At 58.9% G+C, this 27,005-nt stretch overlaps 1 protein-coding gene across 1 annotated transcript; it reads left to right on the plus strand.

The window, feature by feature from the left end:
• The first annotated feature begins 234 nt into the window (after nucleotides 1-234).
• Nucleotides 235-17,618, plus strand: FAM53A (family with sequence similarity 53 member A). The gene is made up of 5 exons (XM_037047224.1): nucleotides 235-958; nucleotides 12,637-12,874; nucleotides 14,022-14,082; nucleotides 15,018-15,622; nucleotides 17,295-17,618. Exons 2-5 carry the CDS (start codon nucleotides 12,797-12,799, stop codon nucleotides 17,574-17,576), a joined length of 1,026 nt encoding a protein of 341 aa, XP_036903119.1. The 5' UTR covers nucleotides 235-958; nucleotides 12,637-12,796; the 3' UTR covers nucleotides 17,577-17,618.
• Nucleotides 17,619-27,005: the final 9,387 nt, after the last annotated feature.

Genomic DNA, 27,005 nt, shown 5'->3' on the forward strand with positions numbered 1-27,005 from the left:
TGGCCCGCCTTCCAGAAAACACCCACATCCCCGTATGCCCCGCCCTTACACTACTAGCGCAGCCCCTCCCTGCCGCCGCAAGCTCCGCCCAGACGCAGCCCCGCCCTTCCCACAGCACTGGCCCGCCCCTGGCGTTTCAGTCCCCGCCCATCCAGGCATAGCCCCGCCTCCCCCTAAGTGCTGAGGGCGGTGTGGCGTGGGCGGGCAAGGGCTGTGGCTGGGCGGCCAATGAGCGCCGCAGCAGGGGGCGGAGCCGCACGGTGTGGTCCTTCGGCCGAGGCGCATTGGGTATTGCGGGAAGAGCGTGGCCTGCGGGGGGCCGGCGATTCAGCCGCTCAGCCTGGCGGGCGGTGGCCGCCGCTGCTCGAACACAGAGGTACCAGCCTGGCGTCGGCCAGTGAAGCGGTGACCGGCGCGCCGACGCCCGTGCGTGCGCGCTAGCGCGGGACCGCGTGTGAACTTGCTCGGGACTGTCTGGCTGCTGTCAGCGCTCACAGCCCGGCCAGGGCGGCCCGATGCTTTGCCACTCGGGTCCGTGCCAGCGTTTTCGCCACTGGACCCCGAGGGCGCGGCGACTGGGTTGCTGAGGGCACGGGGGCCCCGGGGCTCGAGACCCGGACTGGGACTCCCGCCTGGTGCGAGACTCCTCGGACTGGCCCCGGGACCCCCGCGCCCCGGGACTGCACGTGCGCCCAAGGACCCCCACGGCCTCCACGCATTCTCTGGCTGTAAGGGGTCGGGCCTGGGCCGTGCTGCCATTTGTTGAACCAACGTGGGTGTCGCCTATCTGAGCTGTCGTCGTTCCTGAGGCTGGTGTGCTGGTCATTTTGAAGCGAGAGAAGCAGGAAGTTTGAAGCGACACACTGTGCGTTAGGGGAGCTTCCAAGGTGGCCTGGGCGACGTGGGAGGCCGGACCCTCTGAGCGACCTGTGCACGGTGACTGCACGCAGCGCAGGGCGTAAGTCTCCAGCTTGGGCGGTGGAGGGAGGCGCTGGCTGCTGCGGGTGCTTCGTTTCGCCTGTTCTTCCCGTCTTCCCAGTACATGCGTACATCTAGATGGGACGATTTGCATTTTGTCACGGGTACCGCTGCTTTGATTCTGAACTTCCACAACTTTAAACTCGTCGGAAAACCTCTCCAGTCGACTCTTTGACGATTGTTCAGCACTGAAAACTTTTTAAAGATGGGTTAGACATCAAGGGTCTGTTTCAGTTTCACGGTACTTAGGGAATGGAACTTTAGTCTATACATTCTGCCTCTTCAGAGGAGTCAGTCATCATCTCACTCCCTGTGACTGAGTGTGTCCAAGGCCCCAGCAGGTCCCAGAAGGGAGGTGCAGCCTGTTTGTTGCACTGATGGTGGACTCTACCAGGCAGAGAATGTAGGAACACTTCGTCCTGGTTATTTCGAAGTTCTTGAGTATGCCTCTGAAGTTGAAATTGTATGGACAGTGACTTTTCTTTAAAATGGGGTAGTTAGTGCAGGAGTTCTAGTCTTTGTGGCATTCCCCGCTCAGCAATTCTGGGTCTGGCCCATGTCCCCTCCCAATCCACTTTGCGTTGTGGCCGTAGCAGGCCTGGTCCCCTCCTGTGGCTCAGTAAATGACCCCTCTTCGTCTCCTTCACGTGTATGGCCGGGAACTGGTCTGGGGCTCTGTCCCCCTGCACACCGTGTGATGCCACTTGGAGGCTTGCACTGCAGGGAGGCCATTGTCATGGCCTCCCCGTGACATTGATTTAGGGTGGGTCTGGGGCCTGCGGAGGGGAGCATAGTCCTTGTTGCCGTGGGGCATATGCAGTGGAGAAAACGCCAGAGTCACTGTCTTTTTTTTTTAAGTGGCTGCACTGGGATGTCTCCTTGTCACAGAGACAGTTACCCCTCTTGCCCAGGGAGCAGGCGTTTGGGGAGACTCCTCTACTTTCATTAGGAGAGAAAAGAACCAGGGGAACACTTAGGTATTTTTCACAGGTGCATGGCAAACATTCAGAAAAAAAACCCTAAAAAACCCCAATTATTTTAAAGATTTTACTTATTTATTTTTAGAAAGTGGAAGAGAGGGAGAAAGTGAGGGAGAGGAACATCAGTGTGTGGTTGCCTCTCACACGCCCCCTACTGGGGACCTGGGCGGCAACCCAGGCATGTGCCCTGACTGGGAATCGAACTGGGGACTCTTTGGTCCATAGGCCAGTGCTCAATCCATTGAGCCACACCCGCTGGGAAGAACCCAATATTTTTAAATACAAACCCTTTCAGCTTTTTCTGCAGCAGTATCTTTTAAAGGAGAGTTGACTTTCACACTTTTTAAAGCATCTGTTATAAGTGGTCGTAATTTAAACATGTGTGCCAGGAACCTGGGTGTTTTCTTGTGTGTTGTTTGATTAGATTCCTTGTGGCTTGAAGTGGATGGTTCTTTTCTGTTTTCAGTCAAGGAAACACAGGCCCAGAGAGCCCAGCCAGGGTGCAGGCCAGCCCGAATCAGGACCTGTGCCTTCTGGCCAGCCAGTGGGAGCCCACCGACGTCCTTTCTGTCGTAGTGAAATTACTTGTCTGCTTGCACCAGGAGAGTGGTGACCATGACAGCCTCCATTTTAAGATGTGACTTTGTGCTTTGTTGACTCGCAGAGCAACACGTGAGGCCTCGTTTCTGTGCACTTTTAAACTCAATGTCCTGCTGACCAGATCTGCTGCTTGCGGGCTGCAGAGTCAGCGAGGTGTTGGCGGTTGGGACCGGCGATTCGGTCCTCGTGCTGCAGCCCTCAGAGGGACTCGTGCAGTCCTGGAGGCCGTTCACCCACAGTGCCAGTGGGCAGCACCAGCGTAGGGCTCCCCCCGCCCTGGCCCCGGCCGTCCTCAGGACCGCTGCACAGGGCGCCTACTTACATCCTGTTCAAAAGCGAGCGGTGCCTGGGTCCCGCCAGATGAAAACAGGCGGCTGTGGTGGTCTGCACTGCCCTCACCTGCGCCACTATGTCTCTCTTCTCCCCTGCCTCTGCTGGCTCCAATGGGGAGACAGCCTTTGGCTATGCCCGCCTTGTTAAGGGTCACTGCTGTGGTTGCCGTGGCAGCCAGCACACTGTCTCCAGAGTTGGTGGCGTCAGACCACCTGCATCGTTAGTCATTGCCCGTGGTCTCTGGGGTACAGGGTTTTGGAGCTCCGTGGCTGGCCGTCCTCACTTGGGCATCTTGTGCAGGCTGCGCCAAGCGGGCTGGGCTGAGTGTCCCTCTCAGGCATCCCCACTCCGTGCATTGTGCCTGGGCCAAGGACTTGGACCGCAGGGGCTCCCCACCTCCTTTCTCTGGTCGCCCTGCTGGGTCTCCCAGCCTGAGAGCTTTCCGCATGTCCCCGAAGAGAGCCAAGTGGCTGTGGCACATGTCCCGCTGCGGTCTGGGAAGTCCTCTGGGCTCTGTCATGGTCACAGGGCGGTTACCCCCACCCTTTAGTGGGAGGAGGGTCAGGGAGCCTGCAGTCCTGTGCTAGCCCACTGCACTCAGAGTGGCCAGTTAGTGACCGATGTCCAGCTAGAAGACAGATTATTAGCCAAGTGCTGTTTGGGAGAAAACTGGAGAGAAAAAAAGCTCCGCCGACCTTGAGATGGTGCCACCGTGTGGGCCATGGGGTGGGCTCAGCTTGACACTCCTTGGATTTGGGGGGCTCTGCTGTGAAAAGCCCCAGGAACCTGGTGCTCTCAGGTCCGTGAGCGGGTGGGCACCGGCCTGTTCCTGGGAGACGCTATGGACTGAGTGCTACTGTTCGGGTCTGGGCACAGCAGACTGAGCCTGTCCTTGGAGCCCGTCCCGCTCCAAGTTGCAGAGGCCAGCGTGGACAGGCGTGTGCAGCTGGTCCAGGGCCCAGATTCACACTTGGCGTCCGATCTGTCACCTGTGAAGGGCCCCGGTTGAGGGCCTGGCCAGGCCCCTGCTTGGGACTCGGGGCTGGGGGGCGGCTGCCACTCCAAGCCCCCCCACTTGAGGCTCCAGTCTGCACAAATTCATTTATTCTGCTCGTTGTTGCCAGCTTCTCCTGTGTGTCAAGCCCCTGCTGGTGGGGGTGCAGGGCTGATGTGTGGCTTGAGGCAGCGTGGACCGTGGGTCCTCCGTCTCGGTGGGCATGGGGAACCGAGGCGACAGGCACAGAGACCCCCAGAGGAGCCGAGGGGACCGAGGGCGCTGGAGCAGTGTGGTGCAGGCCCACACGGATGGTGAGCAGACAGCCCTACGCAGGGACACGGCTGCAGGGAGCCTCCCTGGAGTGTTCAGAGGTGGGGCGAAGCCTTGGGGGTTGACACAGGGAACAGAAATCACCGTGTCATTGGCAGGTGACATGGAGGGCAGTCCTGGGAGAGGAGCAGCAGCAACAGGAAAGCTGGAGACTGAAGGTCAGGGCCAGCCCAAGAGGCCAGGGTCAGACCACCAGCGGCTCCAGAAACAGACTGGGGAGGGGACGGAAGGAGCCTGGCAGTGATGAGGCCCCGGGGACAGTCTCCAGCACCGGTCGGGAGGAGACCCTGAGAGCCCAGCAGGCGTCCAAAGAGAGGCGGCCTGGGTGTTACCCACCCATCCACCCAGGGCACCCACTCAGGAAGCTGGGAGACGAGGGCAAGGGAGAGTCCCAGGACCCCACTGGACAGCTGCACCCCACCCTGCACAGAGGCTGGGGGTCCAAAAGTTGGGGGCTGAAGAGTGTCCTGATGTCTTCAACCAAATGGGAGTTGTCCAGTTTTATTAATTTTTTTCTTTTTTAAATCATGTCTTACTGATTGTGCTATTACAGTTTTCCTGATTATCCCCCCTTGACCCCCTCCACCCTGCACCCCCACTCCTCCAGGCAGTCCCCCACCATTGCTCCTGTCTGTGGGTCATGCAGGTATGTTCTTTGGGTGCTCCATTTCTGTACTTCACACCCCATGGCTACTCTGTCCTGAATCTGCCTGACTGTGCTTCCTCGCCTCCTCATCCACTCCCCCCAACCCCCTCCCATCCGGCAACCATCAAAAATCTCTCATATCCATGATTCTGTCTCTGTTCTTCTTTGTGCGTAGTTTTGTTTTAGATTCAGTCATTGATAGATATGCATTTATTGCCATTTTAAAAAAGATTTTATTTATTTTTAGGAAGAGAGGAAGGGAGGGAAAAAGAGAGGGAGAGGAACATCAATGTGTGGGTGCCTCTTATGCACCCCCAACTGGGGACCAGGCCCCCAACCCAGGCATGTGCCCTGACCGGGAGTTGAACTGGTGACCTTTTCAGTTTGTAGGACAGTGCTCAACCCACTGAGTTATGCTAGCCAGGCATTTATTGCCATTTTATTGTTCATAGTTTTGATCTTTTTTTTTCATTTTTAAAAAGATCATTATTTTATATATTTTTTATAAATTACTTTATTGTTGTTCAATTACAGTTGTCTGCATTTTTCCCCACCACTCCCCTGCAGCCCAGCCAAACCCACCTCCCTCCCTTGCCTCCATCCTCCCCCTTAGTTTTGTCCATGTGTCCTTTATAGAAGTTCCTGAAAACCCTTCTCCCCACAGTCCCCTCCCCCCTTCCCTCTGGCTATTGCTAGATTGTTCTTATTTTCAGTGTCTCTGGTTATATTTTGTTTTCTTCTTTCTTTTGTTGATTATGTTCCAGTTAAAAGTGAGATTGTGTGATATTTGTCCCACACCATCTAGCTTATTTCACTTAGCATAATGCTCTCCAGTTCCATCCATGCTGTCGCAAAGGGTAGGGGCTCCTTTCTCTCTGCTGCATAGAATTTCATTGTGTAAATGTACCATAGTTTTCTGATCTACTCATTTGCTGATGGGCACTTAGGTTGCTTCAGGCACTTGGCTATTACAAATTGAGCTGCTATGAACATTGGGGTGCATAGGTTCTTTTGGATTGGTGTTTCAGGATTCTTAGGGTATAATCCCAGCTGTGGAGTCACTGGGTCAAAAGGCAGCTTCATCTTTAGTTTTCTGAGGAAATTCCATACTGTTTTCCACAGAGGCTGCCCCAGTCTGCATTCCTACCAACAGTGCATGAGGGTTCTCTTTTCTCCACGTCCTCTCCAGGACGTGTTTGTTGATTTGGTTGCAATGGCCATTCTGACGGGTGTGAAGTGGTATCTCACTGTGGTTTTAATCTGCATCTCTCTGATGACCCCAGTGATTCTGAGCATCTTTTCATATGCCTCTGGGCCCTCTGTCTGTCCTCCTTGGAGAAGTATCTGTTAGGTCCTTTGCCCGTTTATTTATTTATTTATTTATTGTGTGTGTGTGTGTGTGTGTGTAGGGGAGTTGTGTGAGTTCTTTATTTATTTTGGAGATCAAAACCTTGTCTGAGATATCATTGGCAAATATGTTTTGCCGTGTAGTTGGTTCTTTTTCCATTTTTTAAAAAGATTTTATTTATTTATCATTAGAGGGGAAGGGAAGGAGAGAAGGAGAAAAATATCAATATATGGCTGCCTCTCGTGCATCCCCTGCTGGGAACTGGCCTGTAACCCAGGCATGTGCCCTGACTGGGAATCGAACCGCGATCGTCTGGTTCGCAGGCCCGCGCTCAATCCACTGAGCTACACCAGCCAGGACGGGTGTCTTTCCATTTTAATGCTGTTTTCTTTAGCCTTGCAGAAGCTTTTCAATTTGATGAAGTCCCATTTGTTTATTCTTTTTTTCAATTTATTTTTAATTTTTAAAATTTATTTTTATTTTTTAGTATATTTCATTGATTATGCCATTACAGTTGTCCCATTCCCCCCTTCACTCCCCTCCACCCTGCACACGCCCTGTTAATATTTTTCATCTTCCTTTTCTTATATAAGTCCCTTTAGCATTTCATATAATAAGGGCTTGGTGATGATGAACTCCTTGAACTTGATCTTATCTGAAAAGCACTTTATCTGTCCTTCCGTTCTAAATGAAAGCTTTGCTGGATAGAGCAATCTTGGATGTAGGTCTTTGGATTTCATGACTTGGAATATTCCTGTCCAGCCCCTTCTTGCCTGTAAGGTCTCTTTTGAGAAATCCACTGCAGTCTGATGGGTACTGTCCCCTTCTCTCTTGCTGGTTCTAGAATTCTCTCCTTCATTTTAATCTCGTGTGATGTAATTATGATGTGCCTTGGTGTGTTCCTTCTTGGGTCCAACTTCTTTGGGACTCTCTGAGCTTCCTGGACTTCCTGGAAGTCTATGTCCTTTGCCAGACTGGGGAAGTTCTCCTTTATTATTTGTTCAAATAAGTTTTCCACTCATGGCTGTTCCTTTTCCCCATCTGGTACCCCTATAATTCAGATGTTGGAATGTTTAAAGATGTCCTGGAGGTTCCTAAGCCTCTCCTCATTTTTTTGAATTCTTGTAACTTCACTTTTTCCTGTTTGGTCATTTCTTTCTTCCTTCTGGTCCACTCCCTTGATTTGAGTCCTAGTTTCCTTTCCATCACTATTGGTTTCCTGTGCATTTCCCTTCATTTCAAGCAGTTTAGCCTCCATATGTTCCTCTAATTTGCGACCAAATTCAACCATTTCCGTGCGCATCCTGATCACCAGTGTTTTGAACTGTGCATCTGAAAGGTTGGCTATATTTTGGTCACTTAGAATTATAGGCTCTGGGGCCTTGAGTTGTTCTTGAGTCATAGTGTTTGGTCTGATTGGACCTGTTATGTATGAGGGGCAGAGCCTTAGGTGTTTGTCAGGGCCGGGAGACCCAGTGGCTAGGTTGTGACGCTGTATGTGGGGCCGGGGTCAGAGAGAGAAAAAAATGGCACTTTGCTCCACTCCGCTCTCTCTCAGATTTCTGTCCCCTCTGTGGCTTCCCACAAGCAAATTGGGCCCCTCTGGTGCCAGTTCCTGGGTGTGTGGGCCCGTGTACTCTCCAGGACCCTGTGGGTCTCTCCAACGAACTCTCTGTGAGGCTGGGAGCCTCTCCCGGCCCCTCAAGCCCAAGAAAGTCTTTCCAGTTGGTGCTTTCAGGTTCTAATTCCCGTCTCTGGGGCCCTAGCCAGAGCGATCTCACTGTTTGCTCCTTCGCTTGGTTTATCTGCGCATGAATGTGTGACCGCAGTCAGCCAGCCACCCTGCGCCCTCACTGGGTCCGCCCATGTTCACCCCACGCCTGGGATCCACCGCCTCCACCTCCACTCCTGGGTCGGTCGGATGGAACGAGGACGGAATGGTCTTTCCAGCCCGACCCAACTCCACCACTGCCTCCGCCCCTCTTATCAGTCTGGCTGAGTGGTTCATTGTTGTTGGACTTCTGTACAGTTCAATTTTCACTGTTTTGGCTGCGTTTTTGTTTCTAAAACTGCTGTCTTTAAATTTAGTTGTGGGAGGGGGCACAGTGTTTCCACCTACACCTCCATTTTGGCTGGAAGTCCCATTTGTTTATTCTTTCCTTTGATCTTCTTTTTCTTAGATATAGTCCCTTTAACATTTCATATAACAATGGTGTGGTGATGATGAACTCCTCCAGTTTTTTCTTGTCTGGGAAGCTCTTTATCATCTCCTCCATTCTAAATGACAGCTTTGCTGGGTAGAGCAATCTCGGATGTAGGTCCCTGCTTTTCAGGACTTTGAATATTTCTTGCTAATCCCTTCTTGCCTGCAAGGTTTCTTTTGAGAAATCAGCTGACAGCTGTAAGGGAACTCCCCTGTAGGGAACTAACTTCTTTTTTCTCGTTGCTTTTAAGATTCTCTCTTCGTCTTTAACCTCTGGCGTTTTGATTAGTTTTGCAGTGGGCCTCTTTGGGTTCATCTTGATTGGGACTCTGTGCTTCCTGGACTTACATGTCTATTTCCTTCACTGAATTGGGGAAGTTTTCTGTCGTCATTTTTTCAAATAGGTTTCCATTTTCTTGCTCCTTCTCTTCTCCTTCTGGCACCCCTGTGCTGTGAATGTTGGACCCCTTCAAGTTGTCCCAGGGGCTGCTTATATACTACCCTTGTGTTTTTGGATTCCTTCTCCTTGTTGTTTGAGTGGTTGTTTCTGCCTCCTTATGCTCCAGATCATTGATTTGATTCTCGGCTTCATCCACTCTACTGTTTCCCTGTAAATTGTTCTTTATTTATTTCTTTAGTTAGTGTATCCTTCCTTTCTGACTGGGTTTTTTTATGCTGCTGAAGTCCTCACTAAGTTCCTTGAGCATCCTGATAACCAGTGTTTTGAACTCTGCATCTGATAGATTGCTTATCTCCATTTTGTCGAGTCCTGGTTCTGGAGTTTGGGTCTGTTCTCTCATTTGGGCCATGTTTCTTTGCCTCCTCATTTTGGCAGCCTCCCTGGGTTTGTTTCCATGGATTAGGTACAGCTGCTTTGACTCTGTGTCTTGGTAGAGTGGCCTAATGTAGCAGGTGTCCTGTAGGGTCCAGTGGCACAGCCTCCTCTATCACCCAAGCTGGGGCCTCCAGGTGCTGGGTCCTTCCTGTGGGCTGAGTACACCCTCCTCTTGTAGCTGAGCCTTGAGTGCTGCTGGCAGATTACCCAGGCCAGTCAGGTATAAGGCCTGGCTGTGACCACTGACCACCAACCTCCGCCCTCCGTAGAGGATCAGCTCCACCCGCCCTGTGCAGGGGCAGGGTGGTGGTGCTCCGGTGTGGTCTGTGGCTGCCCACTGGGTGCACTGGCCCTGGGGTTTCCCCGGGGGTACAGGCCAAGGTCAGTCCCCACTTGTGTTTTGCCTGGGGCCACTCTGCCTGAGCGATAAAGCAATCTGAGATGGCTGCTACTTGTTCTGGGCTTGGAGATTCCCAGGCAAAGCCAAGCTGTGAATCTAGGCTATTTGCTGCTAGTGCCTGGCATGGGCTCACTGAGGCCAGCTGTTGCTCGTTTGAGAAGATTTAGGAAGCTATGAAGCATGAGCCAAGACCAGTCTTCCATAGGGAAAAGCAGCTTGGATGGGCCCCTGTCTCGGCTGGGGCCGAGTCTCTGGGGATCTCCCAGGTGGGTCAAACAGTGTCAGCCAGGTTGATGGAGTCTCAGATACGGCAGCAGCTTGCTGGCTCTGTAGCTCTGTAGGAGCGGGGTTTAGAAAAGGGACAATGGCCTCTGCTCGCCTTGGTGCCAGACACTTCGGTTTCTCCCTGTGTACCACTGGCGTCTTTCAAACTGCTACCCCGGTGCCGGAGCTCAGAGGGACTGAGCCTGAGTAGGTGAGTCCGTGTGTGGGTTCTTGAGGAGAAACCGCTTGGGGCTCCAGGAGTTTCTTCCACAGCCTCAATCCCCGCAGGATTTTGTAGCCAGAAGTTGTGGGGACTTACCTTCCTGGAAATGGAACCCTGGGCTGGGAGGCCTGGTGTGGGGTTGGGATTCCTCGCTCCTGAGATGTCCCTCCTCAGTTTTTTAAAAATATTTTATTTATTTATCTTTAGAGGGGAAGGGAAGGAGAGAGGAAGGAAACATCAATGTATGGTTGCCTCTGGTGCATCCTCTGTAGGGAACTGGCCTCTGCCGGAAACTGGCCTGCAACCCGGGCATGTGCCCTGACTGGGAATCGAACCGCGATTGTCTGGTTCGCAGGCCCTCACTCAGTCCACTGAGCTACACCAGCCAGGGCCTCAATTTTTATCCACCGCATGTGGGTGTGAGACCAGCTCGTTGCACATCTGGGCCCCTCCCACCAGTCTGATGAATGTGGTTTAATTCCGTGGTTGTGAGACTTCCATTCAACTTGACTTCTGGTGGTTCTGAGTGACGGCTGTTCTGTATTTTAGTTGTAATTTTGATGTGGTTGTGTGAAGAGGCAAGCTATGTCTGCATACACTGCTGTCTTGACTGGAAGTCCCAAATTTTTAAAAATGGCTTAACTTTTTAGAGAGAGAGAAAGGGAGGGAGAAAACCATGGAACGGTTGGCTCTTGGAGGCACCCCATTGGGGGACCGAACCTGCAACCCAGGGGTGCGTCTTGATCGGGATGGAACTGGTGGTCCTTCGCTTGGCGGGATAACGCCCAACTAACCCACTGAGCTACACCAGTGAGGCTGTTTGTTGAGTTTTATAATTTGGGGAACTTGAGGGATTCAGGGGATACATTTATACAGGGCAGAAAGTTTGCATACGAGAAAGAGGGCATTATTAATTCCAGGGAACAGATGCCCCTGTGTGGCTTAGCCAGGAACATGTGGCAGTGACATAGCAGTGTCACGATGACGTGACGTCCAAGTACACACACGTGGCCATTTGGGAGCCTTGGAGGTGGGGGCGTCAGTGTGGAGGGGTCGGAGGCCCACAGAGCCCAGAGGTCTGCGTGGAGAGCACCGGCCGGCGAGCAGCTCTGTGTGCACTGGCACCACACCTGGCACAGAGCTGCTGATGCGGTGCCCACCTGAGAGGGGCCTCGGCTGCCCGGCCCTGACCAGTGATGCCCCAGACGCTGTCGGTGTTGAGACTGCAGGCGTCGCCACGGAAAGCGCACATGGCTTGTTGCAGGCTGCACTGTGTCCCCCGAAAACCGCTCCGGCGAAGTCCGAACCCCAGTGCCTCAGAACACGGCCTCGGAGGCAGGGCTGCCACAGACGCAGTGGGCTGAGGTGTGTTGGTCCGGAAGTGGGGTGGGTCCCCGTGCGAAGCGGTGGGTGCCTGACAGAGAGGGGTTCTGGTCGCAGCCACAGGGAGAGTGATCAGGGGGCCTGGTGCCAACCCTTCCCGGGGCCCTGGGGGCCTGTGTGCACCGTGACCTCAGACCTCTGCCCTCCAGACTGCAAAGCCTCGAGCCCCTGCTGTCCACGCCCCCAGGGTGTGGTCCCTCATTTTGACGGCCCTGGACCCTCTTATGTGGCTATACAGGTGTGTACCGTCCATACTGAGAGACTGAGATGAAAAAGCAGGGAAATGGAGCCCATGCAGGGCCTTTTGGAGCGTGGGTCCACAGAGAAGGAGAGCGTGGGGAGAGCAGCTGGCCGAGAGGCTCTCGTCACGGTCCAGGTCGGGGAGGAGCGTCTGACGAGGGTTCAACCTGCCCCTCCATGCCGTCTGTGGAGTGCCCGCTGTGTGCCCGCCCCTCCTGGGGCCTGGGGCCTGGGGCGAGGAGCGAGGCAGCAGGGGTGAGGAGGAGCCCGGAGACTGAGGGCGGGCATTCCGGGCTCCGGCCCTCCTATCGGTGAGCACAGGGGACAGGTCTTGGTGGCAGCTCTCTACCCCTGCCTCTCCTGGGGCTCGGGGCTCCATACCCTCCCAGTGCGGCCCCTGCACCCTCCCTGCACCGCTGCCCAGATGGATGGAGTGGGGGAGGGGTGTTCCGTGCCTCTGGGCGGTGCTCAGTGGAGAGGTGGGCACCAGCAGTTTACGGGCGGGCTGTTCTTGGGTTTCTGCATGGCTGGCTCAGACTCAGCTTTTCAACACTGTCCCACTCCCAAGTGCTGCTGCCGGTCTCCTCTGCTGTCCCCATCTGTCTGGACCACAGAGGGGCCTTCCTTGTTGCTTCATTTGGGCTTTGGGAGGAGCCGGTTCTCAGATGCGTGTGCAGCCTACCATCCTTCAGGTGGAAGCTGCTTTTATCCATTGCCCAGCAGAGAACCGGCCTGGGCGTTTGCCAGCAGGAGAGCCTCCGTCAGTGGAGGTGTGACGAGGGTCTTACTGAGCTGGTGCTCCGCGTGGCACAGACGCGTTGCCCGGGCGGTTCTGTGTGTGCTCACAGGTGGTGATGTCTCTTTACTGGCACCCAGACTCGGAGCTGCGAGAAGGCGTTAGAGATGGAGCGCTCCCCTGCGCAGTGGAAGCACAGCCGGGCGGGCTAGTGCACACCCCGCAGCGGCCTGGGCCTGCTGAGGGGCCCCATGTCCCGGAGCCCCAGTGCCCGGCGGTGTGGACAGAGCTGCCCTGGCCATGGTCACGCTCATCACTGAGAAGCTGCAGAGCCAGAGCCTGGACGACCTCGTCCACAAGAGCCACGACATTGGCCTGGTGAGCCGGGGGCCCGGGGCACCGGTGGGGGATGCGGAGGGGCATGGCGGGGTGGGGACACGCAGTCCCAGAGCCTGTCAGCCTGTTGTGGTGGTGGGTTTTCAGCATCATTAAAAAACCCGACCGTGAACGGAAGTCTGAGCTACACGCCGAAGCGTGCAGCCCTGAGTGCGCCCCAGCGACCAGCACCTTGCGGCAGCTGTGCCGCCGCCCCTCCCGAATGGCCTCTGGCCTGGCCTGGCGCCTTTGGTTAGTTCTACCTGGGTTTGAAGTTTCTGTCCGTGGGGCCATGGTCTAGGGTCCCATCAGCATGAATTTCAGGACCCCACCCTGCTCTGGTTGGACTGTAGGTCCAGGGGAGGCAGCCGAGCGCCCAGCTCCCATGCTCTCCCCAAGACAGGGTGCTCAGAGCTTCCTGACTCGACACCCCGGCCTTTGCTCTCTAGCTGCCGCTTGCTAAGGTGATGAGAGGGGGGGCTGGGTGCCTGGGGCCTGTGTGCCAGGTATGTGGCCTGTCGTGACAGCAGACAGCAGGGGGTCCACTGGTCACATGCTGGTGCTCTGTCCCACGCGGCCGGGGGCTGGAGCCCGGGCTGCCTCAGGGCCTGTACCCACAGCTCTGTACCATGGCTGCCTGGGGAGCCAGGCTCGGGGGGGTGTCCAGTGGGGAGGGCTCACTGAAGCAGAGCTGAGCGGTGGGGTTTTCGAGGACGCATGCAGCTCATGGGATGGGCCCGTGGCACTGCAGGAGCAGGAGGGGACACGCTCTGGGCTTCCTGTTGTCTTCACTCAACTGAGTGTGGTTAGGCTGTGAGCATCTCGACTAAGAAAAAAGGCGGGGGTGGGTGAGGAGGGGAAGGGGCCCAGAAGTGCAGACAGGCAGCGGCAGAGCAGCCACGGGTGTGGAGCAGGGGGAAGAGGCAGGGCCGCTGCGTGGCCGAGCAGTGCTGGCCGTGCTCGCCCCCCCGCAGCCCTGAAGGCTGTGGTTGGGGGTGGAGTTGGAAAGGCACCTGGGACTCCGGGCTTTGCTGCTTCGTCACAGAGACTGTTGGGGGACAGACTTCATGGCGGTGATACAGCGGGACCACGTCTGGAGCTCGTGCTGCGGCTGAAGTTTCACGGGAAACTTCTCCTTCTTATCACGCAGTGTTCTGCCGAGAAACCCGACGACAGAGGTGGCCCTTTGTCCCCTTTTGAGACCTGTGGGGGTGAGTGGTCACAGGCTCTGGCACTGTCCTCAGGGCTTCCGCAGGCTGAGCTGAGCGTGCCTGGCCAGGGAGCAAGTCCCGACGGGTGGGGAGGGGTCAGCCGGAGCGCCAGCGCCCGGGGCAGGTGTGGGTGGCGCCGGCGTGGGTGGCGCCCTTCCTGGAAAGGCCTGCCCCTGGATCCTGCCGCCACTGGGGGGCGGGAAGGACAGGGTAGGGTGGCGGTGCATGCCCTGCAGCTCTGGTGTTTGTGGTGGGGGGTGAGGGGAGTCGAGCCCTGGAGTGGGTGGCTCTGCTGGCTTCCCCTTCCTCCAGGGCGGGACTCGCACACAGGTGTACCGTGGTCTGAATGGGGACAGGTGGCCCAGCCACCCTGAGTGTGAGTGCACGTGAGTGTGCATGTGCGAACAAGTGTGTCCCTGGCTGTGGGTGTGAGTGCTGGGTGTGTGAGTTGAGAAGCTCCTGAGGCACCTTGGCCTGTCCCCGGTCGCAGTGGAGCGCCAGTCCTATGACCTCTAGGTGGTTGGAGCCAGGTCTCGCCCGCCCCACCTGGTCACTGTGGCTGTGCGGCCCTCTCTTGCTGCCCGAGGCTCAGGTGGGGTGCTGCGGCGGACACAGCAAAGCGACAGGGTGGGAGCGGGAGGCGTGGCCCCGCCGCCTGTTCTTCCCCCGGAGGCAGTCCTGCGGGGAGGGGGGCGGGGGGAGGGGTGAGGCAGCCACAGCATCTACCCTGCTGTGCTCTGTGTCCTCGGGGGAGGGCGGGGGGCAGCGGGGGCCCTGGATGACCGAGTGTGAGCCCGAGGTGGGGGCTCCAGCGTCCGCAGCACCTGTGCCTCAGGGCCACAGGCCCTGGCGCTGTGTTGGGTGACAGTGGCTCCACCCTGAGGGTAGCAGGTGCCTCCCACTCACTTGGGTCTCTCTCCCTTTCTCCTCAGAAGATAGGAGCCCCTGGAAGGCCCTGAGTGGAGGACTGCCCAGCAGAGGCCAGGCCACTGTGGGCCCCACACTGCCCTTTCTGCCGGGCCCCTGCGGCATGGGTGTGGGCCTGGGGGCGGTCAGTGTCAGGGATCTCAGGGAGAGCTCTGGGGCCCCCTGGGCCCCGCCCAGCAAGTGCCACTGCCGCTCCCTGTCAGAGCCGGACGAGCAGGCCCGCTGCCGGTCCCCGGGGTGCCCCGGTGGCTCCAGGGTCTGGGCTGCGGTCTCCAAGCGGCGGTGCTCCAGCGGTGGGAGCTCCTGCCTGCCCCGGGGCGCCTGCCCTGTGGCCAGTCCCAGCTCACCCCCTGGGCCCCGGCCGCCCTCAGCCAGCAGCAGCTTCCGGGACCACAGTGGGGCTGGCGCAGGACCACCCTGGTGTGGCCGCCTGTCCCTGTCCCAGGAGCACCTGGCCCACGCAGACTCGCCGCCCTCGCCGTCTGAGCTGGGCTGGCGGCTGGGCCTGCTGTGGAGCTGCTCACAGCCCTGCGTGCTCCTTGGGACAAAGTGCCAGCAGGAAGAGGACACTCGGTGGCCACGCCTGTCCTTGGACTTTCTGAAGATGACGCGGGTGAGGCCTCTTCCCGTGTCCAGGGGCCACCCTGCCGGTGCCCTCGTTTTACGAGGTGGCCCTGGGAGAGGCGGGCCTGCGTGTGACTATGTCCTCCGTGCTGGCCCGGGAGGGTCCGAGCCCGTGGGGGTGTGATCGGAGCCAGGGTGCCCGGGCCAGCGCCACAGCCTCAGCGCCAGCCAGTGCCCTCCTCCAGGAGTGGGGGCCCCGATGACCCTTTGGGTGAGAGTCTGGGAGGTGGGCCGCTGGGCCAGGGTGTCTGAGGCTGCACTGGCTCCGCCCCGCCCCCACACTTCCCCGGGGGCTCTACACCACACCCTCCACCACTCACTCTGCGGGAAAGGGTGGGTGTGGGGTCCTGGACTGGCTCACAAGCCCAGGCACTCTGGGCCCAGCAGCACCCAGTCCCTGCTGAGTCCGGCTCGTGGGCCCAAGAACAGCGAAGCAGGGACGGCGAGGGCGGACCAGGCTGCCCGTCACTGTGGGTGGTTCTGGCTCCGGACCTCTGTGGGGAGAGGAGGACGGGGGCAGAGAGGCCGTGTGGGGTGTGTCTGTGTGCTCATGACCCCAGTGTCCCATCCCCCGGGGATTCGGGGCTCCTTGTGGGGAGGTGACACGTGGGGGCCGGTCTGGGACTGCAGACCAAATGCTCCTTTGTTGAGATGGATTTGCTTTTACTGAGGCTTCTGAGAGCAGCTTTTGCACAACCTGGAGGGAGGGACTTGGGGAGAACAGCCCCCAATGGGGCTGATGACGGTCCGGGCCGGTTGCTGCACCACCCAGCCCGAGTGTGGGGCGGCCGAGGTGTGGCAGGCCAGTTACTGGAGCTCCGTGCGAGTCTCGCCCTGAGGGCCAGGTCAGCCATGCCCCTGTGGCCCCCCCCGGGGCCCGTCTGTGATGCAGCCAGCCGTGGGAGGCTGTCCCCTTGCCAGGTCCACTCCCTGGAGCTGCTCACTGCCAGTGTTTGTCTGCGTCTCCTTGGAGACGGCTGCTGCCTGGCCCATCTGCTCTGTCCAGCACTGGCACTGGGGCTGGGACCCTGCCGGAGACCCTGCAGGGCAGGCCTTGGGTGGGAGAAAGCCAGGCACCTGGGCAGGTGGGCAGACGTGATGGCCGCCAGCCCCTGGGCGTCCAGGGCACTCACTCAGGTGGCTCATCGGAGCTTTTCTGGTTTCCACGGGAATCTCCCGGTCACTTCAGCCTTGGGGTGCAGCCTGGGCAGTGCTCTGGCCCTGCGTCTCCACAGACTGACTGCGTGCACACGAGTTGAAAGACCTTTTACAGTTCGGAACCCAAAGTTTTGACCTTTGACTTTGGAACAAATATTTTATGTTCATTTGCCTGTGGGTGGAGGGCTGGTCCAGGCCTCTCCTGAGTGTGCGGTGGCCTTGTGGCCACAGCTACACACTCTAGTCCCTGGGTGTCCCTGCTGCTTGAGGGGTCGGCGCCCACAGTCTTGGGTGTTGTCCTGGGTGGGGCCAGACTCGGTCCCCCCTGGGCCCCCATGGGCCTTGTTGGCCACCAGGTGAGGGCCTGGGCCTCGGAGGCAGGGCTGGAGGTGGTCGCCCAAGGCAGGGCCCGTGTTAGAGGCATGGTGTGACTCGGGACCTCTGTCAGGCCCGTGGGGCGCCCCTCCCGGGGGGACCTTCAGCGCCTGCCTCTTCTGTTGCAGACGCTAAAGAACTTGAAAAGCCTCGGCTCCTTTGGCTGCGAAGGTGAGGATGGCGACAACCTCAGAGCAAAGACGGCTGCATCCTGCCTACGGGACCCACGGGACCCTTGGGACCCACACGGCCTTGTCACCCCAGGCTCCAGCCCCTGTGGCCCTCGGGAGCCAGTGGCCAGCGAGGGCAGGGGCAATGGGGACCCGAGTGCCTGGGACAGTGCCGGGGAGGAGGGTGTCCTGCCGCTGGACCCCGGAGCGCTGGACCTGGAGCAGGTCGAGAACAACTGACCTGTGGGGTCAGGGTGCGGACCAGACCCCAGGCACCTCGTAGTCTGGGTGCTGTCATTTTGGCTCATTCTTCCCTAAAGGGTGTTTGTGTTTCTATGGTTTTGCCAGTTCTGGGGAAGCATCTCTGTTCGGAAGTGAGCTCTCAGAGGGCACGCCGTTGCCCGGGGGATCCCAGGGTGGCCGGTTCCTTCTGAAGTGTCTGCAGTGGCGCCCAGGGTGCCTGCTCAGCCAGCAGGCCCGGGCCCCTCCCCGGGGTCCTTGTTGTGTCTGCAGACCTGTCCCCTGCCCCCCACCCCGGGCCCAGGGCGGAGCAGGCCAAGTGCTGGTCCTGGTGTGACTTCAATGAAAACATCTGCTTTGCACGTGTGACTTCGGCCTGGTTGTCATTTCCAGGTGGGAAGTGGGCCGGGGTGCAGTGGGGGCTCAGCCGTTGTTCCCCCCGAGTTTGTACGAAAGACACTGGCCCAGGAACTTTGGGGACCAGGAAAGAGTTTCTGATGGCAATGGGAATAATGTGTGGGGGATTTTTCCAATTTTCTTTCTTTCCCGGAGACGAGCGGAGGAAGTCACTCATGGCAGTCCCGTGTCAACTGGGTGGGTGGGGGGGTTGGTGGGACTGCAGGTCAGTGGCAGGAAGAGGCAGCTTTCCAGACTGGCCTTCCTGAGGCTGAGCCCCTGGGCCCCTCGGTCCCAGTTAGGCCACCGTTGCGCGCCCCCCACCTTGCACTGTCCTGGTGGCCCCGGAGGCCTGCCTGTGCTGCAGGGTATAGTCCCATAGCGCCTAGTCAGGCTGTCTACTGCAGACCTGAAGTGGCTTCTGTGGTTTCTTATCCATGTCAGAGAAACAAGGGCACTGGGGGGTGTGGGGGTGCGGGGGTGGCGTCCTGCCACTCCCTGGGGGCTTCTGGGGGGCTGGGCAAGCCAAGCCTCCAGGCCTCTGTCCTGGAACTGCTGCTGCCTGGGCCTGTCCCGTGTTGCCCCTGCACCCCCCAGTGCAGCTTCACTGAAGGACGGCAGAGGGGAAGTAAGCCCCGGGTGCCCCGGGCAGGGAGCTGCCTCTTGTCCTCAGCAGGCCCGTGGCGTGGTGAGCCGAGACACTTTGAAGCGGTGAGAGTCCAGCGGCCAGCGGCAGGTCTTGGTGGGACAGGAGTCTGTGGGGTCACGGCGGCACCTGGCAGCGTTGTCTGGCAGTGCTCCCCAGAGCCACCACCCAGCCACATGGGAGGTGGAGGTGCTGAGTCCCAGACCAGGCGGAAGAGACAGCCAAGGAGAAAGACGGGACAGGTAAAGAGGGAGCAAAATGGCATCTCGCCCTGGACATCTGGCGCCCTGGGGGTCCGCTGGGCTTGGCTGAGAGAATGAGCCAGCAGCCACTCCAACAAAAAGGATGGAGCCCGAGATGTCACAGAGCTCCTTAGGGTGAGGAGAGGGTGTTAGGGACAGCTTAAAGGGAACGTCAAGTTCCTGGAAAAATACCACCTGCACTGGCTCTAGGAGGAAACTCAGGGACAGCCCGGTACAGAGGCCTAGCAGCAGCCCACCTCCCTGCAGGGAAACAGCCCCAGGGGACGTCAGCCAGCTGGGGATGGCGGGGCTGTGACGGCCTCTGCCTGCCCTGCCTCCTGTCCTTACAAGGGTGCCCAGGGGACTGCTGGGGGCAGGGATTGCGCTCAGAGGGCCCTTCCCACCTGTGCCCCCACCTCTCCCTCTGACCCCCTGGGTTCTGTTCCCGTGAAGAGGGTCCCAGGCAAGCGGGGTCCGGCTCCTCCAGCCTCCACCCTGCTCTTGGCCCTCAGACAGCGAGCGGGGGAGGGGAGGCCTGCCCCCTTCTTCTCCCCAGCTGGGCTCTGCTCTGGTGTCCTGTAGGCAGGGAGGGCGTCCCCACCCCCGACGGCTGTGAGTCCGCAGTGTGGGCAGAGCGTGTCAGAGGCTCTTTCTGTGGATTTGGTCACTTACACTGTCTTAGTGTAACAGAACACAGGGCCAGAGGAAAGGCGTCTCTCAATGCCAGAGGTTTGTGAAAAGGAAGTGTTTATTTAAAGCTGTACAGACTGAAAGTAGTGACCTGCCGTCTTCATTAAAATGTCAGTCTTCTAGGACACCCGCAGACGCACACAGAGCTTCCTGCTCCCTCTGCCCTAAACTGGGCACCGCATCTCAGGAAGAGAAGTCGATTCAGGCTCCCGACACCATCAGCTGTGTCCTCGGCCAGGATCAAGCCACGAGGTTCTCCTTGGCAAAGCTGCCAGGGGGTCTCCACTCTGCCACAGCCGAGTGGTGATTCTCTGCTAAAGCTGCAGGACCCTCTCCTGCCGCCGGGGGATTCGCCCTCACTTGGCTGCGGGAATCCCCACTCTGGCCACAGCCATGTAGTTCTCCCCGCAATGGCTGCCGCGTCTCGGTTTAAATCCCCGAGCCAGTCCTCCTCTGCAGCCCCGTTTCCGACTCCGCCCACAATCGGCCACAGCTGCGGCACTCGGGCATCCTCCCAGCTTTACCGGGCTGCCATCAGGCTGCCATCGTGGGTCTGGGCAGGGGTGGCCCCCAAGGCGTGGAGCCAATCATCTCCAAGCTCTCACGCAGGCGCTGTAACCAGGGGGAGTAGCCAGGGGCCAGTTACATCCTGGGTGGAAGTCACTTCCATGCCCCCCACTCAAAACATGGCCACAGCTATTCAACATATCTATGCAACCAGTTAAAGGTTATAGATATGCTAAATGGCCATGCCAGGGGTTAACCCCAAAGCTGTGGCTGTTCGGAACAGCTCTGCGTGTTCCTGCTCCATGTGTCCCTTCCCCCAACTCACACCTGTGATGGGAAGGGGTGAGGACGTCCTTTATATCTTTCTAATACCTCCTGGACACCCTGAGTTCTGGACCCCATTCCAAATCCCTATTTGGGGCCCCCTGTTGGCTGCACCCTGTTGTATTAGGAAACTGCTTCATCAGGAGAGCGCAGCGTGTGTTGGCTGGTCACATCCCAGCTCCCAGCCCCGCTGTCCCGCAGCCCCGACCCCAACCTGGGTCTGTACACACCTGTCTGTGGCCGGGCGCCCGGGGCGAGGGGGCGGCACGAACCCCTTCCGAGGTGCCAGCCCTGCGATTCGCTGAGGTGCACGCTCCTGTTTCTCCTGTTCCCAATTCATTAATTCGCTTCCGCCTCCATCTCCCGGGTCTACATCATCGCTCTCTTCCCTGCTCCTTGTCGAAGGTGCATCTATTTTCAGTCTCTCAGGCTCAGCAATAGAAACACTCCAGGCTGTGAATTCTCCACCAGCTCCTGCTGCGTGGGCTCCACCGTGAGCCGCTCTCCCCATGTGGCTGCCACGTCACCCATCACAGCCCCTCTGGCCAGGGACTGGTCTGGGAGAGGGGCTTGTACCTCCAAACTGCCGGCCCCCTCCCACTCGTCTCCGGGCCCCTTGTGTGGGTGTAAATGACAGGACCTCTGAGTGTTCGCTGCGGTCAGCTTAGAGAGCACACTCTGTGTGTGTGGAGAGGGAAGTGTTTTATCTCTGGTAAAATGACAAGGTGTGCGTGTACATGCACACCCACACGTGTGTGATGTGTGTGGTGCACACGTGCATGCAGGCGTGTATATGTATGCACATGTGCGGCTGTGCCACACATTTACATGAGCGTGCACATGTGTGTGCACTCCAGCGCGTAGACTGTTCTGGTGAGTGCCTCCCAGTCAGGCCTTCGTCATTGAAGTGTCATCTGTGGACCCCGGGGTCTCGGGTGCTTGGGGTGGGGTGACAGGCCTGCCCCTCTGCGTGGGTAGGGTCCCCAGGGGCTCACGCCCCTCACTGACATCTGTGGGCCTGGACTGCTGGTGAACATGCTCAGAAGGGTTGAGTACATGGGCGGTGGCCTGGGAGGGCCTTGCTGGGGACTCAGGGTGTTGGGAAGGGTGACGGAGGGCTGGGTCCTGGGGCTCAGGTCCTCCACCAACCTGGAAGGCCAGAAGCAGAGCTGGGCAGACCTGGGAGCCGTCAAACAGCAGGTTCAGTGTTATCCTTGTTGGCTAAGAGGTCACGAGTGGACACCGGACTTCGGTGCCGGTCCCTCTGCCGGCGCGGTTGTGTGATGTCTCCCCATGAGCTGCACACCCATCTCCCAGGGCGCTGTAGCGAGCACTGCGTGCGGGGGCTGAAACACCGGCGTCGATCCCCCATGCCGCGGCCCTGGACTGCGCTGCCAGGCTGCAGGTGCAGGTGCAGGTGCAGGTGCAGGTGCAGGTGGTTCCCCCCCGAGGCCGCGCCGCTTGGCATGTGAACAGCTGTCCCCACCGCGTGTCCTCACGTGGTCATCCTCCGTCCCAGCCTTGCCGTCCTACAAAGAGGCTGGTCTGATTGGCCAGGGCATCCCAGGGACACATTTTACCTTAACTGCCTCTTCAAACAAACACCCTGCTTCCTCTGCTTCATTTTTTTACGGTGGTGAAACACACGACGTAGAACCCACCGTCCCTACTGGGTCTAGGCCCCCAGCCCGGCGGCATCAGGCCCTCTCACCGCTGGGCACTGCCCCCCCGCACTCTGCAGGACTCTCACCTCCCCGGCTCGGGCTCCAGCCCAAGAACACAGCCCCTCCGCCTCCCCTGGTCCCCACCCCGCACTGCGTCGTCCGACACATCTGTGGGGCGTTTTCCAGACGATGGCGCTTGTTCTGCTTGCTGCTCTTTAACTTCATTTGAAACAGTTTTGTTAGATTGTACTGTGGCGGCTGCTGCACACTTAAAAAAACTTACCAAAATGGGTGAATTTCTGTGCAGCCATTTTAATATTGAGGATGGAAGAAAATACGCAACGTTTTCGGCACATTATGCTTTATTATTTTAAGAAAGGTAGAAATGCAACTGAAACACAAAAGAAGATTTGTACTGTGTATGGAGAAGGTACTGTGACTCATCGAATGCGTCAAAAGTGGTTGAGAACTTTCGTGCTGGACATTCTCGCTGGACAATGCCCCGCGATCGGGCAGACCAGCTGAAGTTGACAGCAATCACATCGAGACATCGGTTGAGAAGAATCAACGTTATACCGGGGGGAGACAGCCGACACACTCAAAACACCCAAATCAATACGGCGACTGGTGAAAAGGAAAGCCTCTTTCCTTGGGGCAAACCGCACAGGCTTCCGGGCCGACCCCACCCCTCCCGTCACTGCAGTCCCCAAGGTGTGGCCTCTCCTGTGTCGTCTCAGTCGGCGTCGCGTCCTGGGGGTTCGATCACGTGCTGGCAGGTGCCAGAATTCCCTCCCTCTCTGCAGCTGAGGGATATTTCGCACGCAGCAGGGACGGACCATATCTCGATACCGCTCGCCTGTGGAGGGCCGTGTGGGTGGCTCCCATGTTCCGCCACCGTGAACGTGGTTGTCCGGGTACCTGGCGGAGGCCTGCTTTCAGCCCTGGGTAAACGCCCCGGAGGGGGGCTACTGAGCCACACGGTCACACTCCCGCCAGGCTTGCGGCGGGGCTCCCGCCTCCCCACGTCCTCGCCAAGCCCCTGTCCCTCGGTTTTATTTCTGAGAGTCACCCTCTTGGGTGTGAGGCGGTGCCTGGGAGTTCCTCCGGTTTCATCGCTGGTACCTACCTGAGCTGTGTGGCGGTGGGGGGTCTGAGGACGCTGCAGAGCCCAGCACGTGGCTCAGCGGCTGCTCCAGCCGTGCTTGTGGGGTTCGACGCACCTGCGAGATGCCATGCCTTGCACGGCCTTTGACGTCCTCACCGGACCCATTCCGTCCAGCGGCACGGACACCAAAGACAGAAGCCACTGCTGGGGAACCTGGTCCCTAAGTGACCCGTCCCCTTTGCCACTCTGTTCACTAGAAGCGAGCCACAGGTGCAGCCCAGGGCGGGGTCATGACATCTCAGAGGCTGCCTCCGATGCCGTGGACACGAGGACCCTGCCTGGCGTCCATGTCCCTTCAGCTCGGAGGGCATTTCTCATGGGCCACTGAGCGCTGGTCCCCTCCGTGGGAGCCCCCCTCCAGCTGGGAACTGGAAGCCAGGAGGCCGGCTGGGAAGGGAGTCCCCGTGATGCCGTCCCGGACCTGCAGAGGGCGGTGGTGTGCCATTGGTGTGGGGTGCGCAGTGGACAGAGAGACTTGCCGGGCCATTGCTGAGGGTCTGGGGCACCACCGGGAGGGGAGGTGGGGTCACATTGCCAGCACCTGGGCAGCCAGGTGCTCCCCGGAGGAGGGGCAGGTGAGCAGCCGGAGGAGGGGCTGGGCCTGGGTGCACTGGGCACCCATCTCTGTGACTGTTTTTAAGTGTTAACTAATTGAAAACTTCCTTTCTAGTGTTAGAGTACCAGAGATTTATTGATTGGCTATTGCTTTTATATATTACTATGCATCCAAACTGTCATTTAAAAATATTTTTGAGCTGAAATTCACAAAATGATTAAACACCTGTGTACACATGTGGTGTGGCCTCCCCCTCCCTCTGTCTGGCTCCGCTCCGTCTCCCCACGTCACCCTGCCAGCTGCCCCCCTTGTCCATTTTCACCCTCTCTCAGTGCCCCTGCGTCCACCAGTCAGCCTAGCTTCTGTTGATTCGCCAATTTTGGACATTTCATGGAAATGGCCTTCATGGGGGACAACTCCTCCTGCGCTGCCCCTAGCGGCCGCTGGGTGGCAGCAAAGGTCGCCCCTGGGGTGAGGGAGGCCTCCACTGTGCCAGGCTTGTGGGGTGTGTGGACCGTGGAGTGGGGGGTCTGTCCCCAAGCCTGGGCAGTGGCCCCCGCTGTGGTGCTGATGGAGTCTCACCCACCCCAGGGTCTTCGGGTGCCCCTTTCAACTCCCCAGCCAGGGAACGCTCGGGGGACATGAACAGGAAAGGGACTCCCGCAGCCCTGGGAGGCCCAGCTGTCCAGGGGGCTTGTCCTGAGCCCAGGGTGGGGGGGAGCAGGGTGGGGCCGGTGCAGCCGCAACCAGGGGTGGGGGAGGGTGCCCACAGAGGTGGCTGCTCCCAGGCTGAGCCCTTTCCTGCGGTGGGGGCTGCCCCACGGCTCTGGGCAGAGTACCCGTTGGTGGTGGGTCTGTATGAGGGGTGTTCTTCACTCCAGGTGGCTGTGGGTGTGGCCCTGGGGCATCAGGCATCCTCCGCCTGTGTGGCTGGAAGCTGCAGTTTCCAGATGGGATCCTCAGCCCAGAGAGGTTTGGGGACTTGCCTGAGGCCACCCAGCTCACCGCAGAGCTGGGACTTCCTGGGGGTCATTCCACAGTGAATGGGGTGCTCTAGGGGGCTCAGGGAAATTGAGGTTCAAGCCCCAGGCCCCCACCAACTTGCCGTACAACCTTGGGAGGAGCCACCCCGCTGAGGGGTGACCCCAGGAGGGTTTGCTTCTAGACCCTCCTTGTGGGGGTCTTGGGGGCCCTGGGTGGAGCCCCGACAGGGGACACCAGTGCATCCTAGGACCCCTGGCTGGGCTCCCTCCCTGGCTCCTAGCCCTCTGGGTCTCACAGCAGCTCCGGCTGGCCCTGGCCTCGTGTGGACGCTGGCCCTGGCCCCGGCCCTGGGGTGTTGGCACAGAGGGCTGGGTGACAAGTGGGTGGGCTTCGGGGGGAGTTGGGCAGGACCCTCAGGGCCCCTCCATCAGAGGCCCCTGCACATGGACCCCACAGTTATTGTCAAAGAGACCCTAGCACGGGGGTCCTGAGAGGTGGACCCTTAGTTCATGGCTGATTCCTTCCATCGCCTGAGGGTGGGGCTGGCAAGAACAGTTACCAGCCGAATGGCTGGCTGCCTGTGGCCTGGGCAGGGCCGGCCCAACCAGGTCAGCCATGGGGCCTTGTGTCCCCAGCATGTGCCCTTCAGGGATCTGGGTGGCTGTGTGGGGGCTTTCCAGGGGGCATTGAGCCAGGGGGCCAGGGCCCCTGCAGGCCTGGTGGGGCCAGAGGCGACACCCAGGTAGGGGCCCTTTGAGTCTGGGGCCTGACAGTCCACAGGCAGTTGTGCCCCCAACCTGGTGTTGGATCCCAGAGTCTCTGCGTGCCCTTCGCCACCCGTCCTGGACCCTGGGCGGGGTCTCCCTCAGACCCCACCCAGTGGAGGTGGTGGCCCTCCTTCCCCCAACCCGGTCCAGCCACAGTGGCGGCCCCAGTGCTGATCCCAAACCCTGCACCACCTGTTTCAAACCCAGAGTGCCCACCTGCCCACCCCACACCCCACCCTGACCCCTTCTGACCCCACTCACTCTCATTGCTGCCACTGGGGGGCAGCACCCAGGTCCCCTCCTGCCCTCATCCCAGCCCCTTGCATCCCAAGGGCTGAGTGCCTGTTCGCTTTGGGCCGGTCTCCCATGGGTCTGATTAGTGGCTAGTGTCTGGGGTTGGGCCTCACCCTGGGGGCTGCCTGCCTGCCTGGCCCTGTCTGGGGCCACTCAGTGTGGTCCACCCCGCAGCGCCTGCCCCAAGGGCCTGTCTACCCAGGGGCCTGGGCTCTGGCCTGGGCCCCTGTGGGGGAAGACGACTCAGTGGGGCGTCTGTGCTTGCCTCCATTGGGGCCCCACGTGAGCTGCTGGGGGTCCTGGAGGGATCTACGTCCACACGGGCTGAGAGCCCAGGCAGCCGGGCATGGTGCTCGTGCCGGTCAGGCTCTGTGGGGAGACCTTGTGGGACCTCGGAGGATGCCCGTGGGTCAGGCGGGGGTTCCCAGGAGTCCACTTCAACCCAACCCTGGTGGATTTCCCGGCGATTCTGGGGGCCTCACACCTGGGGCTGAGCATTCCTGAGTCTCGAGCTCCTGTCCTTGTCTCTGGCGAGCCCTGCCACCCTATCACCGGGGCCTGTGGAAGCTCTCCCCCAAACCTCGTGACTGAAAGGGCCAGGGAACACCCGCCACCCCCAGTGCTCTGGGCACTGCCTTGTCTCTGCGTTTTAAAGTCAGTTTACTGGACTTCCACCAAGATGGAGGCATAGGTGGAAACACTGTGCCTTCTCCCACAACCAAGTTTGAATACAACAAAGGTTTAGTAAACAAAGACAGAGCCAAAGAACAGAAAACTGAACTATACGGAAGTCCGACAACAAGGAACCGTTCAACCCGACCAGTAAGAGGGGTGGAGCCAGCAGTGGAGCAGGGTCGGGCAGGAAGGATCCCCCATCCCAGGCGCGCAGGCAGCGCTGACCCAGTCGGGATGTGGGGCAGACTGACCTCGGTCGCACATTCACACACAGTGGGACGAATGCGCAGGCCCCGGTGACGGTGGCAGCTGTGGCGGCAGCAGCAGCGGGAGACGGCAGACGGGACAGGGCTTGCTCCTCTTTGACCCTGCCCCCACATACAGCGTCACAACCCAGTGACTGAGTTGCCCGGCTCTGNCATTTTCGTATTGAAGATGGAAGAAAATATGCCACATTTTCCGATATTATGCTTTATTATTTCAAAAAAGGTAAAAATACAAGTGAAATGCATATAAAGA

This window comes from Sturnira hondurensis, unplaced genomic scaffold, assembly GCF_014824575.4.
Source record: "Sturnira hondurensis isolate 20B ecotype Veracruz unplaced genomic scaffold, ASM1482457v3 Scaffold0000780, whole genome shotgun sequence".
NCBI lineage: Eukaryota > Metazoa > Chordata > Mammalia > Chiroptera > Phyllostomidae > Sturnira > Sturnira hondurensis.